This window comes from Meleagris gallopavo, chromosome 8 (genome assembly GCF_000146605.3).
Source record: "Meleagris gallopavo isolate NT-WF06-2002-E0010 breed Aviagen turkey brand Nicholas breeding stock chromosome 8, Turkey_5.1, whole genome shotgun sequence".
Lineage (NCBI taxonomy): Eukaryota > Metazoa > Chordata > Aves > Galliformes > Phasianidae > Meleagris > Meleagris gallopavo.
In genome coordinates this window covers 23,554,997-23,570,329 of record NC_015018.2, presented here as the reverse complement: position 1 = coordinate 23,570,329, position 15,333 = coordinate 23,554,997, and the positions used below count along the sequence as shown (strand labels likewise).

The 15,333-nt window shown below is 35.3% G+C and overlaps 1 protein-coding gene across 3 annotated transcripts in view; it reads left to right on the top strand.

The window, feature by feature from the left end:
* The window catches only part of LOC100543316 (cilia- and flagella-associated protein 43-like), a 42,174-nt gene extending 26,841 nt beyond the window's left edge, over positions 1-15,333 (top strand). The window contains exons 20-35 of one of the 3 annotated variants that reach the window (XM_031554495.1): positions 494-604; positions 2,064-2,141; positions 2,730-2,855; positions 3,289-3,393; positions 4,371-4,487; positions 5,412-5,618; positions 7,627-7,833; positions 8,521-8,610; positions 9,372-9,449; positions 10,219-10,344; positions 11,323-11,442; positions 11,524-11,631; positions 12,984-13,070; positions 13,350-13,438; positions 13,870-14,032; positions 14,749-15,333. In XM_031554495.1, the coding sequence (XP_031410355.1) occupies positions 494-604; positions 2,064-2,141; positions 2,730-2,855; positions 3,289-3,393; positions 4,371-4,487; positions 5,412-5,618; positions 7,627-7,833; positions 8,521-8,610; positions 9,372-9,449; positions 10,219-10,344; positions 11,323-11,442; positions 11,524-11,631; positions 12,984-13,070; positions 13,350-13,438; positions 13,870-14,032; positions 14,749-14,865 (1,929 nt within the window). In that variant the 3' untranslated portion in view covers positions 14,866-15,333. Of the gene's footprint in view, positions 1-493; positions 605-2,063; positions 2,142-2,729; positions 2,856-3,288; positions 3,394-4,370; positions 4,488-5,411; positions 5,619-7,626; positions 7,834-8,520; positions 8,611-9,371; positions 9,450-10,161; positions 10,345-11,322; positions 11,443-11,523; positions 11,632-12,983; positions 13,071-13,349; positions 13,439-13,869; positions 14,033-14,748 lie in introns of those variants that run through there. The other 2 variants (XM_031554496.1, XM_031554497.1) reach the window with 2 other exon arrangements.

Here is a 15,333-nt window from a genome sequence, read left to right as displayed (position 1 = left end):
AAAAGAAAAGAATGAAAAAAAGAAAAATCAATTCTAATCTTTTTATGTTAGTAGAAGAATACCCATGGCAGGTTGGTTATGGTTAATTATTAATTTATGGAACAGTATTACCGAGAAAATTGAAGTTTATTGGAAGACAACTTTCGTATCTTTGCTTTCACTTGTTTTTTTCTCATACAAAGTTATGTCATTCACAGTGTAATATTACTGCTATACATTGTGAGTTGCTTGTTGCATGTTTGTTGCTGAAATAAAGAAGGGCAGTGATTACGGAGTTTAGTACACTCATTTCATTATAGTCAAAAGTCTTTGCATAATAGCATAGATTTGCAATGATTAGGATTAGGTAACAATTAGGAAATAAATATACTAACATCCTCTGGAATTCAGTGGTGGTGTTGCTTCTAATGTAAGTGAATTATTGATTTTCATTTCTTGTTCTCTTTCCTTCCATCTAAATACTTGGGATGAATTTTTATATGTTTATTTCCAGAAGTCACCGTTTGAACCTTCCAATGCAGCAGTGACAGAAGATGGAAACTTAACAAGTTTGCATTCAGACAGTACTAGTGAAATGACCTGGTTATGTCAGAAAACAGAGAAGGTATTTTCATACCAAAGATTTCAAAAGCCAGTAGCCATTTTAGGTGCTGAATTATATGCTGTAAATGAATGTATTTTCTAAAAATTTAAAGGTATTTTTAAAGTGTCTTAAGGCAGACACCCAGAAAAACAGGAGCTTTAAAGACCAAAGGACCATTTCTACCCATGGAGCAAACTTGATGACCAGAAAACTTGTCTCCCTTTAGAAACTTATGAAGGCATTTACTTCCATGTGTGTCGAAGTCTTGCATAGAAGATCAGTACTAGAAACCAGGAAGGGGTGGTTCTCTTCTTCTCAGGGGCTATAATAATAAATTCCACAGTGCTATCAAACTAGTACTCAGCAATAATGCATTAATTCCTAAAAAGTCTTGGTATTTATTTCAGGTTAAGGGTGAAGTAAGGGTGTTATGTAACCAAAGTAAAAATGCATGAAGTATCAGTTTGTAGGGAGGAGATTTAATGCTTTGAGAGTCTGTATTAAGTATAGATTTTTGTATATTCAGAAATATGAATTTATGGATTCTAGCAGGTTCTTTATGACATGAGCCAGAGAAGTGCATATTGTCCAGCTTTTGGGGCTGAATGTATCTCAGAAATGACCTTCCAAATTTTGATAGTTTCACAAGTGGCAGATATCAATGCACCTGCCACTGAAAGTAGAATCTTCTCCATCCCACTCCCAGGTGTGCATTCTTTTTTCTTAGATGTTGCCACTCATGTTTTGGTTTCTGCATTATAGTTTTTTTATGACAGATCCGGGTGACTGTGCATCCACAAAACTTCCATGTATAATTATTTTCTAGGTACAGGTGATAAACAAAGTTTAATGGTCCCAGATTGGTGTAAGATGCTTGTTAATGAGTTAGGAAATTTGCATCTGACTCTTAGAGGATGGGCTCCATCCAGTGTAAGAATCATACTCCACTTTCATGCAATCAGTAGCCACCATCTTACATAAAGCTGTAAAACTATTCTAGAAAGCAAATTCTAGGGTTGGAGAGCAATTGTGTAATTTTCTCTAAGAGATGAATCAGGAACACTGTAGCAGCAAACAAAATTTCTCTGCTTTGGAAAAAAGTAGCAGATGTTAATTTACTTTAGTTTTTATATATCCCACTGCAAGTGCTTAGTGCTAATGAAAAATCTAAGGAATATACCACAGCTAACAAGTTCTGGGATAGGCTTTACTCAGTTCAATGTGCCTGTAATCATTTCACTTGTGCTTATTTCCTTCTTATGTATTTTAAGCTCTATTGTTTGCAATGTAACCTGGTTGTACAGTTTTTCTCTTGAGCAATTCTAAGAGACATCCTCTGAATTAGCATTATGTCTGTTTCACTTATTTCCCTCTGGCTTTTTTCTTTTCTGTACAGATAATGTTCCTTTAGATTGTTTCATTGTTTTCTTTTTCTTTTCTTGTCTCTTTCTTGTCTTTAAACAATATTTTTGTATGTTAGGTCATTAGAGGAGAGACTGAGAGGTTTGCCAACCAGAAGAAAGAGCTTCAAATGGGAATTACGAAGCTGCATAAAACTGTGAGTTTCTTAAAAGGATGACTCCCTTACCAGTTTGTAATTTTTGTTTTCTTTTTATTTTCATTTTTTAAGACCACTTATCTTATGGCTACCAGCTCCAGTGCTCTGTTAGAGTCCAGAAATTTTGATTATCTCTAAGGATGAAGACTCCGTGAGTTCTCTCAGCAACCCATTGCAGTACTGTGTCACCTTCATAAGAGGGGAAAAAAAAAAAAAAAAGCTCAGAACCTCTCATGTTTGAATTTGTGCCTATTGTCTCTTGTCCTGTCACTAGGTACCAATGAAAAGAGCCTATATTTATAATGTATTTATAGATACTGATAAGATCCATTCCTCCCACCTGTTTCCTGACTCTACTTTTTTCTAATAGTGATTGATGACTATGTTGAAAAAGAGCGTTTTGTGAGAATTTGCTCTATTAGATAGTGTTGTTGTGCTCTTTGCATCTATTGTAGTTTCCACAGAAATAAATAGGAGGCATTACTTAACTAAAATCATTTTCTCTGATATTAAGTTTTGTAGTTAAAAATAGCACCTCATCTATTCATGTTAAATTAATTTTTTTCTTATGCTTATTTTATACATAAGATCCAGAAAATGATGCATGAAAATGAACAGGTGCCAGACATTGAGAAACTGGGACAGCAGGAGTTCAACCTGGATATGGAAGAGCAGGAAAGAGCACAAGCAGAGGCTGAACAAAAAGTGGCCAGGGTATGATGGAAGGGTGGGGACAGGGTGCAGTGGGGGAATGTTTTAAAACCAGTAATAAAAATTAAAAAGAATAATTGAAGAGCAAAAAGAGTAGTCTTAAAATTGCTGTTCGCTGCTGAGTAGAAGGAAAAAAAAAAAAGAGTATTTACTTCACTTACTGAAGTAGATAAAGCTGTTTATCTAGACACTGCTAATTGGAATGTGATCTATGCCAGTAATTGTAGTTTTGACACTGTGTCCTTGGGAACATTGCTTAAGTTTTTAAAATTATTCCTGTCAGTATTGTGTGATACAAGTTTTTTGGAAAAGGTAGTTGTGATGGTCCAATATAATGAAATATTAGTAATTCTTTTGATGTGTTTATTTCAGTAACTTGATACAAATCACCTGTTTTGCACCACATCTTGTTAATCTATGTTCTTTATCTTGAAAGATAAGGGAGAAGATTGAAATGGAGATCTTAGCTAATTGCTACTTGCAGGATATCATCAAACATGAGTGCTGGGATTCCATGTGTGTAAAAGGACGGGCAGTTAAGGTAACCTCTGGTTTTCACCTAATTTTGTGCACTAGTTTATTCATTCCTTTAGGTGAGAGACAAACTAAATAGGTGCATGACACCTGGGACAGCAGGAGTTCAACCTGGATATGGAAGAGCAGGAAAGAGCACAAGCAGAGGCTGAACAAAAAGTGGCCAGGGTATGATGGAAGGGTGGGGACAGGGTGCAGTGGGGGAATGTTTTAAAACCAGTAATAAAAATTAAAAAGAATAATTGAAGAGCAAAAAGAGTAGTCTTAAAATTGCTGTTCACTGCTGAGTAGAAGGAAAAAAAAAAGAGTATTTAAATCATTTACTGAAGTAGATAAAGCTGTTTATGTATGTAAACCCAGTCTGGTTTACATGTAGTGTGGGAAAGAACTTCTTCCTAGGGCATGTGCAACTTTTTCATTCTCACTTCCTCTGAGCCTAACTTATTATATTTTCCAGGGTTGATAAGAGTGCTGATAAGCAAATAAATAACTCCTTAATTCCTTGATCTCAAAGAATATTCTTATACAGTTTTGCTAAAGGTGTAGTAAATATTATTTTTCTCTGTGTAGTTGATATGGTTTCTACTACAGAGAAGATAACAGCAAAATTTAACACTATTTTTGTCACTTTTGAGCAGAGGGACATTAATTATACTGTATTATCAAAACAATGGTGAAAGACCAAGTCATTTTACAAAAATCTAATTCTGGTAGAATTCTCTGGATAAAGAGGCTGTATCCATAAATTATTAAAGGGAGGTAAGAAAAAAAAGAAAATTTAAATTTAAAGTCAAACATTTGTCACTACCAAAAAGGCAAGTGATTTTTTGTCTTTTTTTTACTATGTCTGTTATTTTATTCCAGATTTTTAAGAAGTCATTGCAACTGTTTAGCATGCATGCATTAAACAAATTAATTAATGGGTACTTTATGAAGACCTTTCTACTTTGTTTTTTTTTATTGTTTTGTTTTTGTTTTGAACAGTGTTTCCATACAGCTTTGGATGTGAAGAATTATCCCCTGAAGAAACGTGATGAAGAAGAGCTGAGAACTTTGGAGAAAGTTCTGCACTTAAGGAAGCTTGAAGCAGCTAATCTTAAGGTTAGTCTCTTCATATAATCACAGAATTGCAGGGGTTAGAGGGGGACCTCTGGAGATCTAGTCCAACCTCCCTGCTCAAGCAGGTTCCCTAGAGTAGATTACACAGGAAAGTGTCCAGGTGTGTTTTGAATATCTCCTTAGAAGACTGCACAACCTCTCTGGGCAGCATTTCAAATCAGGATGTTCTGAACAGGCGTTTTAATTCTTCTTTACAGGGATTCATTTCTTGCTGTAAAATTTGTCCAAGTAAAAATAAAAAGATATGAGAAGATGAAATGTGGTTTTTACTCAGAACAAATATATCAGTATTACAGAATTGTGGAGTAGTTGAGTTTGGAAGTCCTCTGGCAGTCATCTGATCCAACCCTTCTGCTCCAAGCAATTTGCTCTGGGTCATGTCCATTCAAGTTTGGAGCATCTCCAAGCATGGTTTTTCGTAACCTTCATGGGCAACCTGTTTCCGTATTTGACAACACTTACTTTAGAAATGTTTTCTTGTATTTAAATTAGGTTTACTATATTTTTGATGTGCAACCATTTTCTCTTAACTTGTCGGTGGATGCCACTGAGAGAAGTCCAGCTCTGTTGTCTTAGGTCCCCACTGTCAGGTTTTTATACTCATCAGTAAGATTTCCCCTGAATCTTCTTCTTGAGGCTTAATAATCCCAGCTCTCTCAGCTTCTCCTCATATGTTAGGTACTTCAAATTCTTAATTGTGTATGTGGCTCTTCACTGAATTTGCTCCAATATATCTTTGTGCTGCAGAACCCCACAACTTGGACCCAGTATTCTAGATATGATCATTATGACTTATTTTGTTTTCTGGGCAAGGTTTAATTGCTGAATATCACCTCTAGAACATTTTTATGCAAGTACCACAGGATTGTGTGCAAAATAAAACAGTTTTATTTTTGTAATATTCAGGTTCAGGAAAAAGTTCTTGAGACTAAGTCTGAGACTGTGTTATTCAAAGAAGAAGAGAATACAGGAGAAGTCATGGCTGGTGATACTGCATCTTGCTGCCTGGCTGGAAGTCTGAGTTCTCAGTATGGTGCAGACACATCTATACTTTACCACCAATTGGACTTGCACTCCAGAGAGCAGAAAGTCAATCAGATAGTATTACTGAAGGTGACTATAAATTTGTGTTATACAGTGACACTGTAATATCTGTTGGTCCACATAGAGGTCACAGCCTCTGTTAGATTCTGGGCCTAATTATGCTGCACAATGGAGTGTTGCATAGATCTGTTCATGAAAGCTGGTAATTGCACATGATGTAGTAGAAGCTCATCATAGATTCATAGAATGGCTTAGGCTGGAATGGACATTAAGACCCATCTATTTCCAATACCCCTGACGTGGGCAGAATTGTCACCACAGTGCTCAGGGCTCTGTATGATCTGCCTTGAATGCTTCTAGGGATGTGGCATCCACAGCTTACCTGGGCAACTTCTTTCTGTGCCTTACCATCCTCTGAGTAAAATCTGGGATTGCCCCAACCCATGTGAAACACCTTGCACTTGGCTTCCATGGGCCCACTTTTCAAGCCTCTGAATGACATCCATTCCTTCTATTGTGTCAACTGAGCTTAGTGTTCCCTACAAGCTTGCTGGGTGTATGCTCAATCCCACTGTCAATGTCATTGATAAAGGTGCTGAAGACCACCGTGTGAACTTGCCAGCTTAAGTCTGGAAGAAAAATGTTTGTACAAAACTGGTAATCCAATTTGAGGGTCTTTGTATTTGTTCACTAGGTTAAGAGTTTTTTATAGATGAAGCTAGCTTGCACATCTCAGCATGCTCTCTGAAAACATGTCCTCTTTACTTATTACATGCTGCTGAACTAAAGATGATGGGGTGGATACTTAAAACGTCTTATTTCTTTTCAAACTTACCATGCCTTCATTAGGAGCATTTAATGTTTGTCATTATTCATAACATGAGATTCTCCTACTACTTATACCCTAGCCCCAGTGCATTTAGTAATAAACATGATAAAAAATTGGTTTCTAGTGATGATACTTTACAAAGGTAGAAATGGTTAAACTAGCATTAAGCACTACCTCCTTAGAACTCTTTGAGGCTGTTAATGCTAGCAGAGCTTAGTGATTATGCATTATAATATATGAAATCTGTTAGACATATTGATGTTTGAAGTAGTTGAGGGAGAAACACATGGAACACTCATCTTTTAAATATAAGCTGGGATTTAACAAGATCATTTTACTATATGGCTTTAAGGATGCATATTCTATTTCTAATTGTAGAAGCACTTCAGTGAGCTTGGTGAGTGACAGAGGGCTGGCTAGGTGTTGAGCAGAACCTTTTTTCTCCTAGCAACATTGTACCTTATCTGCTATCCTCCCTTATTACATCCTAACTCATTACTGTATTAGTAATCAATTAAATAATCCTGGACACAAGTATTTATTGTAATAGAAATTGTAGACATCTAAGCAACTCAAAATATAAATCTTGATGATAGGACTGAAATTCTTTTTGTGTTTCAGTTTAGTAAATTGATGCAGCAGAAGAGACACGTGGTTTTCCTTCTTTATATTGTACTTGTCTTTGCTGAGGTCAACTGTTTAGAGTAAAGGAAGAATTTGTCTATTAAGGATATATGCTTTTAAAAATCGTTCACTTATAGATGTCACACAGAAAATCACATTAACACATATCAAAATTGCAAGTTACAATCCTTAAAAATCAGGAAAGTGTGCACTTAATTCTGCTTCTTCACCTGTGTTTTACAGTCTTTAGAATTGTGTAATTTTTTACTTTTTCTTTGAAGCTCCTTCCTTCAGACAAAGACTGCAAAAAATAGCAAGAAGGCAACCTAATTCTTTTATTTTGTTTTTGCAACCCTGTTTCTTTCAGAATCTTTTTTAAATGGCAAATATGTAGTAGAGAAGGAATAAAAATTTCTAAAAAAAAAAAGAAAGAAAAAGAAAAAAAAAAAATAGTAATTTGCCCCCTGAACAAAGCTTGAACTCTGCCCTTATAACAAGGAAGAATTAACAAGCTTCCCTGTCACACATGCAAATACACACATCTATGATTCCAAAGTAGTAGTATTTATGGAAGAATAGGACCTATGCAGCATTGCGGTTTCTTTTTATTTTTTTGGATTTCAGGACATCCTTTACAAAGTGAAAACTGCTTTTAATAAGGAATTTGACAAAGTTGCTCAACAAAAGGAGCAGGAGATAGCACGAATTAAAGAAAGAAACATAAGGATCCGAGAAATCTTGGGACAACTTGACCTCCAAGTGGAAGTGTGGGAGCCAGGTCTTACATGTGATGAGAAACCAGAGCAGGTGCTCACTGTTCAGGATTCAGAGGTATCTGAAAAATAAAACTTTCACATTCACCCACACAAAAATAGTTCTCTGATTCTTTTTGTTTTTAGCCATTGTTTGTATTGAAAAGCATCAAAACAAATTGTGTCTTTGTACTTAAAATCACCTGTCTGGCTCTTCTTTCTTTCCCCCCTTTCCTAAATTTTAAAGTAGAAAACCCCTAATAAGTCACTATGAAATGAACAAAATACTGAATTAAGCTTTTTATCAGTCATAAGTGATGGTAGAATTTATCCTCATTCTTGGTTATAAGATTTGAACCAGTCTGGTAGGATTAACTTATATAGGTGAGAGTTGCCCTCATTTTTCTTCAGTCTCTGAGCTCAGCTTCTAGGCACTTCAGCACAGTTAGTGATGTACTTCTACATAAAATTAATTATGTATAAATAATAAATAAATTCTCAAAACATGACTAATGTTAGCTAAAATGATGTAGTTCATACTTCAGTATTTTTGGAGCTAAAATATGCTTTTCATAGCTATTTCATAGCTTTTGGAGCTGTTCTAGGGAACAGTTTTGTTCATGATGTATATTATCATAGAACTGGACTTAAAAATGTGAATATTAAAAATTATTACACCATTTTTCCAAATGTTTTTAGTCCCTGTATGATAATGTTCAAAGAAAATGTTTGGAACTCTGATAAAGACATGATTTCATACTTTCAGATTAAAGCTGAGAAATACTTGACTCCACAAGAGAGAGAGAAAGCAGAAATGCTGACCAGACTTGAAATGGAAAGACACCTTGCTTCTCTGGTACTTAAAGCAGCATCCTTTGTAGTGAACAGGCGATTGTTACTCATTTGTCTTATTTAATACTGCACTGGAATATACCACCAATGTAGTACAGGAGAATAAATGTAAAAATGCTAAGTAATAATGAAATATGCCTTTTCTGTTTATTTTCATTTACTCTCAGGTTACACAGACCAGCTGAGAGAAGAAAAGATTTGGTGTTATGCTTCCAGTTACTAAAAATTTGCTTACTGGCAATGCAAAACACCATATTGGGAGACTTGGGACTAGAAACATCTTTAAATGTATGCTGCTGTTTAGTCCTGAGCTTTGGGCTTAGTGTAGCATGGTTGAGATTCTCTGACTTTTCTTTGGAGTTTGCTATATGATCGTAATGCTTTCTCTGGCTTTAAAATATATCTGTGATAATCCTAAGCTGGTTTCAGCCCCCAAAGAGATGGACAGTCTCTTTGGCACTAGTAGTGGCACTACAGCTTCCTTCATCCTAGCCTGCCAACTGGGCAGGAGTAGTCTATGCATACATACTATTTCTAAAGCTGCCCAAAATTGCAGTTTTAGTAAGTTATTTGGTATATTATCATCAGGAGAAATTCTGAGACTTTTAGTGTATTTCACACACACCTTCAAAGAGCATTAATAGTGACACATTCAAATCCTACTTATGTTCTAGAGGTGAACTGCACTATTACAATTCCCAAAACTTGCAGCTAATGCACTTATTGTGCATTCTTTAAATATATATATTTTTCATTTTTTCCCAGGACAGTGAAAGACAGCGTGCTCTCAATGACATGATGGGTGGAGTGCTAGAAGTCACGCAGGAAGATATCTTGAAAATTGTAAGCTATGTTTCTGCCATATCATTTAGATAGCTTGTCGATTTCTAAGTGAATCTCAACTAGCAAGTGTTTCCACTCTGAGTAATGAAAGAAGTTCAGAGAATTGTAGAATTATGTTATTGTGTTATGTCTAGAGAAATTCCAGAAGAGGTCATATAGTGGCCTCAAGTATGCATGACTCTGCTGCCTGCATTTGGTCATCAACACCTGTTCTATCACAGTGGAACACCATAAGAATATAATCTAGTAGTGTCACTGTAACAACTGTTTTTTGAGGGAGACGAGTCTATTACCTATGGCTGTGATCTTACCATGTTCCATTTAACTCAGCAAGGAAAGTTATTAGATTAGTAAAGGAAGAAAAGATTGTGAAGGAGTGTCACAGGAAACATAAAGGGCAGATTCGTGCTCTCTTCCTAGGATTGTTCTCTTTCATGAAATTAGAACTGTTCTTAGGGGTGGAGTTAGAATTGGGAATGTGTACAGAAAACATACATCTTGTATGACAAATAGGATATTTGAGTCTGCCACACTCGTATTGTACAAGATCCACCAGAAAATTCCTGCAAGTAACTGGTAAAGAACACAATCATATATATGCACAAAAAGCAAGAGACCAGAGAAACAGAACATTCACGTTACTTGGACTTACAGTTTGAAGCATAGCTACCAATACTTCCTTTCGTTAAAATTGATGTGTATTCTTTCCTAGTGTGCTGGTGGAGACTTAATACTGCTTTTGCAGCATATTTTTCTGTAATGCTTCCAGGATATTCCTCCGCCTTATTTTATATCCAAGCCTGAAGATGAATGGAGTGATCAAGAAAAGAAAATATTCAGAGAATATGAAGAAAAAGTCCAAGAGCTGAATGAAGAAAAAGAAAAGTATAGAAGGGTAAATTAAAATGAGAAAAGGAGTGGTTTTGTTAATGAAAAATGCTTCTGATTTTTGTCAGGATCTATTTCTAAAATGATACTAATAAATAGAACAAGTGAAGAACAAGTGAATAACAAAGATCATGTGATGTATTAAGTAAGTAATAGCTTAAACAGTAAAAAAAGGCAGTCTGTACTCATAACAATTTGTATGTACCAAAACTAGTGATACTTGACAAGAGATACTTTATATTTCCAAATATACCAGTATTTCTAAGATGTTTTTTTTTTCAGGTTGCATTCCTGGAGCTGGTGATGCCATACACAAATAATGTTATTTCACCTTTGAAGTGGTATTTGGCAGAAAAAACAAAACAAAACAAAAAAAACCCGATGTAGCCTGGCAGTACTCTCCTTTCAAGATGGAAATGTATAGCTTCATTCCCTGGGACAACTCTCATTATTGTTAGGACGGATTCAAATAAATCTTACCACAGTCATCAAAATACTACTTCCAGAATGTAGCTGTTGTTTTAATAAGACAAAATACAGAATCGTAGCATTTTTTAAATGGCTGTTCAGAATCACTGAGAGGAATACGAAGTTGTATTTTGATTAAAAAAAATTAAGTAACTTATACACCTCAGTTGCTATGAAAGGGAAGGAAAATAGCTTTTTAACTCTTTAAATAAATGAAAGCAATTTTAAAAAATGGTCATACTTTAAAGGTAAATTAAAAAAATACATATTTTATTTCAATACTCTGATTCGATTAATTTCAGATAGGGCTATTCTGTTTACTGTTTATGCATTAGTAATATTGAATGGCTCTGGTGCACTTCAGAGCTTTAAAAACTTACGAGAAGAAAAGAAAACCTTTATACTGAAGATATGCTGTTCTATACTGTGCGTTCTCCAGCATCCCTCGGTATACTGCTTCAGAGTTTGTTTGTTCTTACAGATGAAACATTTGTTCTTCTGTTCTTCTCTTCCCCAGGCACTGAAAAATGAATTGGAGGAACTTGAAGCTTCCATCCAGGAAACAACACAAAACTTTGATAAGACTGTATGCAAACTCTTTGAAAAGAAAGTGAACTTAGAAAAGGTCATCTATCAGGTATGGCAGACAACATTAGTTTTTCATCTATACCTCTGTGCAGCAGAAACGTTAATAATTTTTATTACAATCTTTTCACAGGAAGAACTCAAAATTGTCAATCTCATTTATTCTTTACTGTTGGATGAGGAGTTGGACAGTAGAGAAGCTGGACTTGGTCATTTCCTGGTAAAGAAGCAGAAAGAGAAAGTAAGTTATCATTTGGAATGCTTAGGAAAAATATATAATTACAGTACAATTTCTTCTGAGAACTGTTCTTTCCAAATCACAATTTTGCTATGAATGATTTTCTGACAGTTTATGGATCTGTTGATATTTTCTTAAGATGTACATAAGACATGGGTTATAAACACGTATGGTTTTGAGCAGCTAGTTATCTTTGTTCATCTGGCATTCTTTGGAAAAACTTCATACGTTGGAAATGGCATGCTGCTATTTGTTTGTTACACGCAGTATTTTTTAGTATCCAGTATCAAGCTGACAGGACCAGTAATGATGCCATTTACATTAGAAAAATGCACACAAACAATGCTTAGAGGAATCACATTTTTTGCTGGCTTTGCTAATGTAGTCCAGGGCCACATGACTTGTATTTGCCAGTTCAAAGCATAGGTAGAGGGAGCATGGGTATCTGACCACTGAAGCAGAACATAGCCAGTGTATGAAGTGGTTATAGACTTATCGGTGAATTTCACCTCCTGAAGAGTTTGCCAGTCCTTGCCAAACCATATACCAGTCAACAAAAAGTCTGGGGAGCACAAGTAGTAGATTTGGATTTCAATGCTACAGGCGCTTCCTGCCCACAGTACTGCTTTTGTCTGACACTTGTGATTTCTATTTCCTGCCAAACCCATCTGACTCATGCAAGCTGAACAGTAGTCTGCAGGTTGCTTCTGTCTCATGAGAGAATGTTATCCTATTTGCCCACTTTGTGGAGGTGCAAAAGTAGACATCTAGCCCCCTGCCATTGAATAGGATGAACTGGCTTTAAAATTATGTGAAGCAAAGGGTATAGCGAGTTACATTTTTCAAAATACATCTTACATTACAAGTTTTTCTAAATATTGCCATTGCCATATCTTTTCATTTATGCAAGCTGTCAAATACAACAAAGCAAAGTACAAACATTTAAACAGCCTTGATTAAACAGATGAGCTTTCAAACAAGGCATTCAAACAGGGCAATTGCATTCCAGAATTAAGAACCTTCCACTGAACAGTTTGAGAATTTTCGACCAATCTTAGCTGTGATTACATGAAAGGAAAAGGAAATATCTATACAAGTAAGAACGAATATCATCATTAGTCTTTATATTCAAAATATAAAAAGAAAACTTAGAATACACAATTTTCTCATTTGTGGAATATTTGAATTTCATGCCTGCTCACCTTTGAGCTGTATCCACAAATAACTCTGAAGAAGGCATTATATTGCTCTTAAAAATGGCTCATATGGCTTTCTCTAGAATTGAGAAGGTGTCAGTTTTATCAGTACTTCTGCTGGCTGAGTTTCATTCTTGAAATCTTCTGGTTTTCCTACAGGTCAAGATTGCGAGAACAGTGGAGACTACAAAAAAGAAAATTGAATTTTACACAGAACAGTATGATAATGCAGTAGCTGAAGATAAGGTGAGACTCCAGATAAGCACAGGCAGATTTGGGAATAAAATAGTTATTGCTGTGTCTTGGTAATGAGAAGAACATGCTGTATTTTAAGCATGGTATGAGTTCAGTTTTCTAAGCATGTTTTTCCAGAGGAAATCTAGACCACTTCTGAAAGTTTTATGTGCATATATTCTCCATCACTACTTAATTTCAGTCATTAATGAAGTAAACTAAGATATGAACAAGTTGCTGCTTTTAAAAAATCACATTGTGATGACCAGGAAGCATTCTGTTTCCTCCTAGAATCTGGAATATGGTTTTAAGAAGAAGTTTGCTGATGTTCCTGCTGATCTTCTTGATGAACTTTTGGAACTTTACAAATGTCGACCAAAGTAAGATAACCCTGATTAAAATAGTTTAAATACTAATATTTCCCATATTTCAAAAGTAAGATTTGGATTACTGAAATAATTAGCAATTATTTTGATAATCAGTAGATTGCCTTCTTTTAACTAGATGGTTAGCTATAGTTGATTTCCTATCATACTAACAATTGTTATTTTGAATACTTACGTTCCCTGGTTTACACCACAAAATATATTTAAAATGCAATCTAAATAATCATCAGTTCTCATAAACATTCTTATTTTGTGCAAGATGTAGTTTTACCCTTTTTTCTTTGCGAGAAATTAAGAATATGAAATGTTCATAGTTGTATGTAAGTTTCTTTTATGTAAGAATAAAAGTAAATACTGTATGTACTGTGTATATACACTGGGATTGTAATGACAGAAATATATCTGGACACTTCAAACCATTCTAGAAGTTGTTCATTGTCAGCTGAAGATTACAAAGATGCACTCACCTGTTCAACGAAAGCCATGGATGAATTGGATAATCCTGAGAACATGCCCAATGGCTTAGACCCATCTATATGGGAAAATTTTTGTCTAGCTAGACGAAATAAATTCAAGAGTGAGCAGCTGGTATGTAAATGCTTTATTTTGCCACTGTATTTCTCAAAGTATATACTAAAAATTTCTAGGGAGTTTAAAAATAATGTTAGGCTGGTGGTGAAGTGAATAGACAGCATAAATAAACTGCATCCAGTTGGGTAGGTTATGTCTGGCTACTGTTCTGTTCAGAGTAACAGAAGTGTCAACAAAATAAACCAGCTCTAGTTCTTCTTCAGAGCAAACATTGCCATATTAACGTGAGAGGATTTGATAGGGATATTTGTGACCTTGGTATGATTTCATTTTATTTTTGGTATGATTTTTCTCTCTTCATATTAAAAAACAAACAAACAAAACAAACAAACAAACAAAAAAAACCAAAACTATTAAGGGATTTCATTTTCATAATCTTCTGGAGTCTTTCTCTTCCATTAGCACGTCATATCTGCACCAGTGCATAACCACTTCTATAGCATCAGGAGCAATTCTTAATAGAGAGTGTTTCTGGAAAACTCTAGTGGACTATTTGTTTAGCTTAAAAGCATGAAAGTGGAAATCTCTTATCTTCAGAGACAGATACATCTGACAAGACAGAATAAATTATTTTCTGATCAGACTACAGAACTCTGAGCCAGCATATTTATACATATGTGTGTCTCCTTCAGATCTTATCTTTTCTCTTCTTGCCTATCCTGACAAACGTGTGAAATGGGGAAATTTTAGAATGTCATATGTCGCTTGTTCAGGTGAAATGGTTGGCCCTAATTCTGGCAGAAATGGAGGTCTTTCTCCAAAGAAGAATAGATGACAATGAGAAGATGAGCTCAAAAATAGAAAAGATTTTCCAAGAACTCACTTGGTAATTTTGTTTCTTTTCTATATTCAGCTACATTTTGATATTCCACCATCACAGTCACATGCAGAATTACACAGCTGTGTTCTTTTATTTAGAATTCATATGGAAGACCTAAGATATTTGAGAGGTATGGCAGGATTGCAGCATATGTGAGCAGGCTGAAGCCAGTCTTACCTTAGCATTTTAAATAATGATGTCAGTAGGGATGGCAGCGTGGTCTTCAATGCAAACTCGCTACCCCAAAAGCTGTATCATACAGTGATTACCAAAAGGCTTTTAAGGTCTAGTTGAGCTAGCTGGTCTAATTAATTTTTCCTCATGTAGGCCCAGAGAAACCACAGTGATCACTCCTGTTTGCAGTTTGCCACTCAATGGCATGACACCTAATTCCAATGAAATGATTTCCATTTTTTATATATGCAATATTTTTCATATTCGTTGTCATTCAGGAGCAAACCTCGGGAAAAATTACATT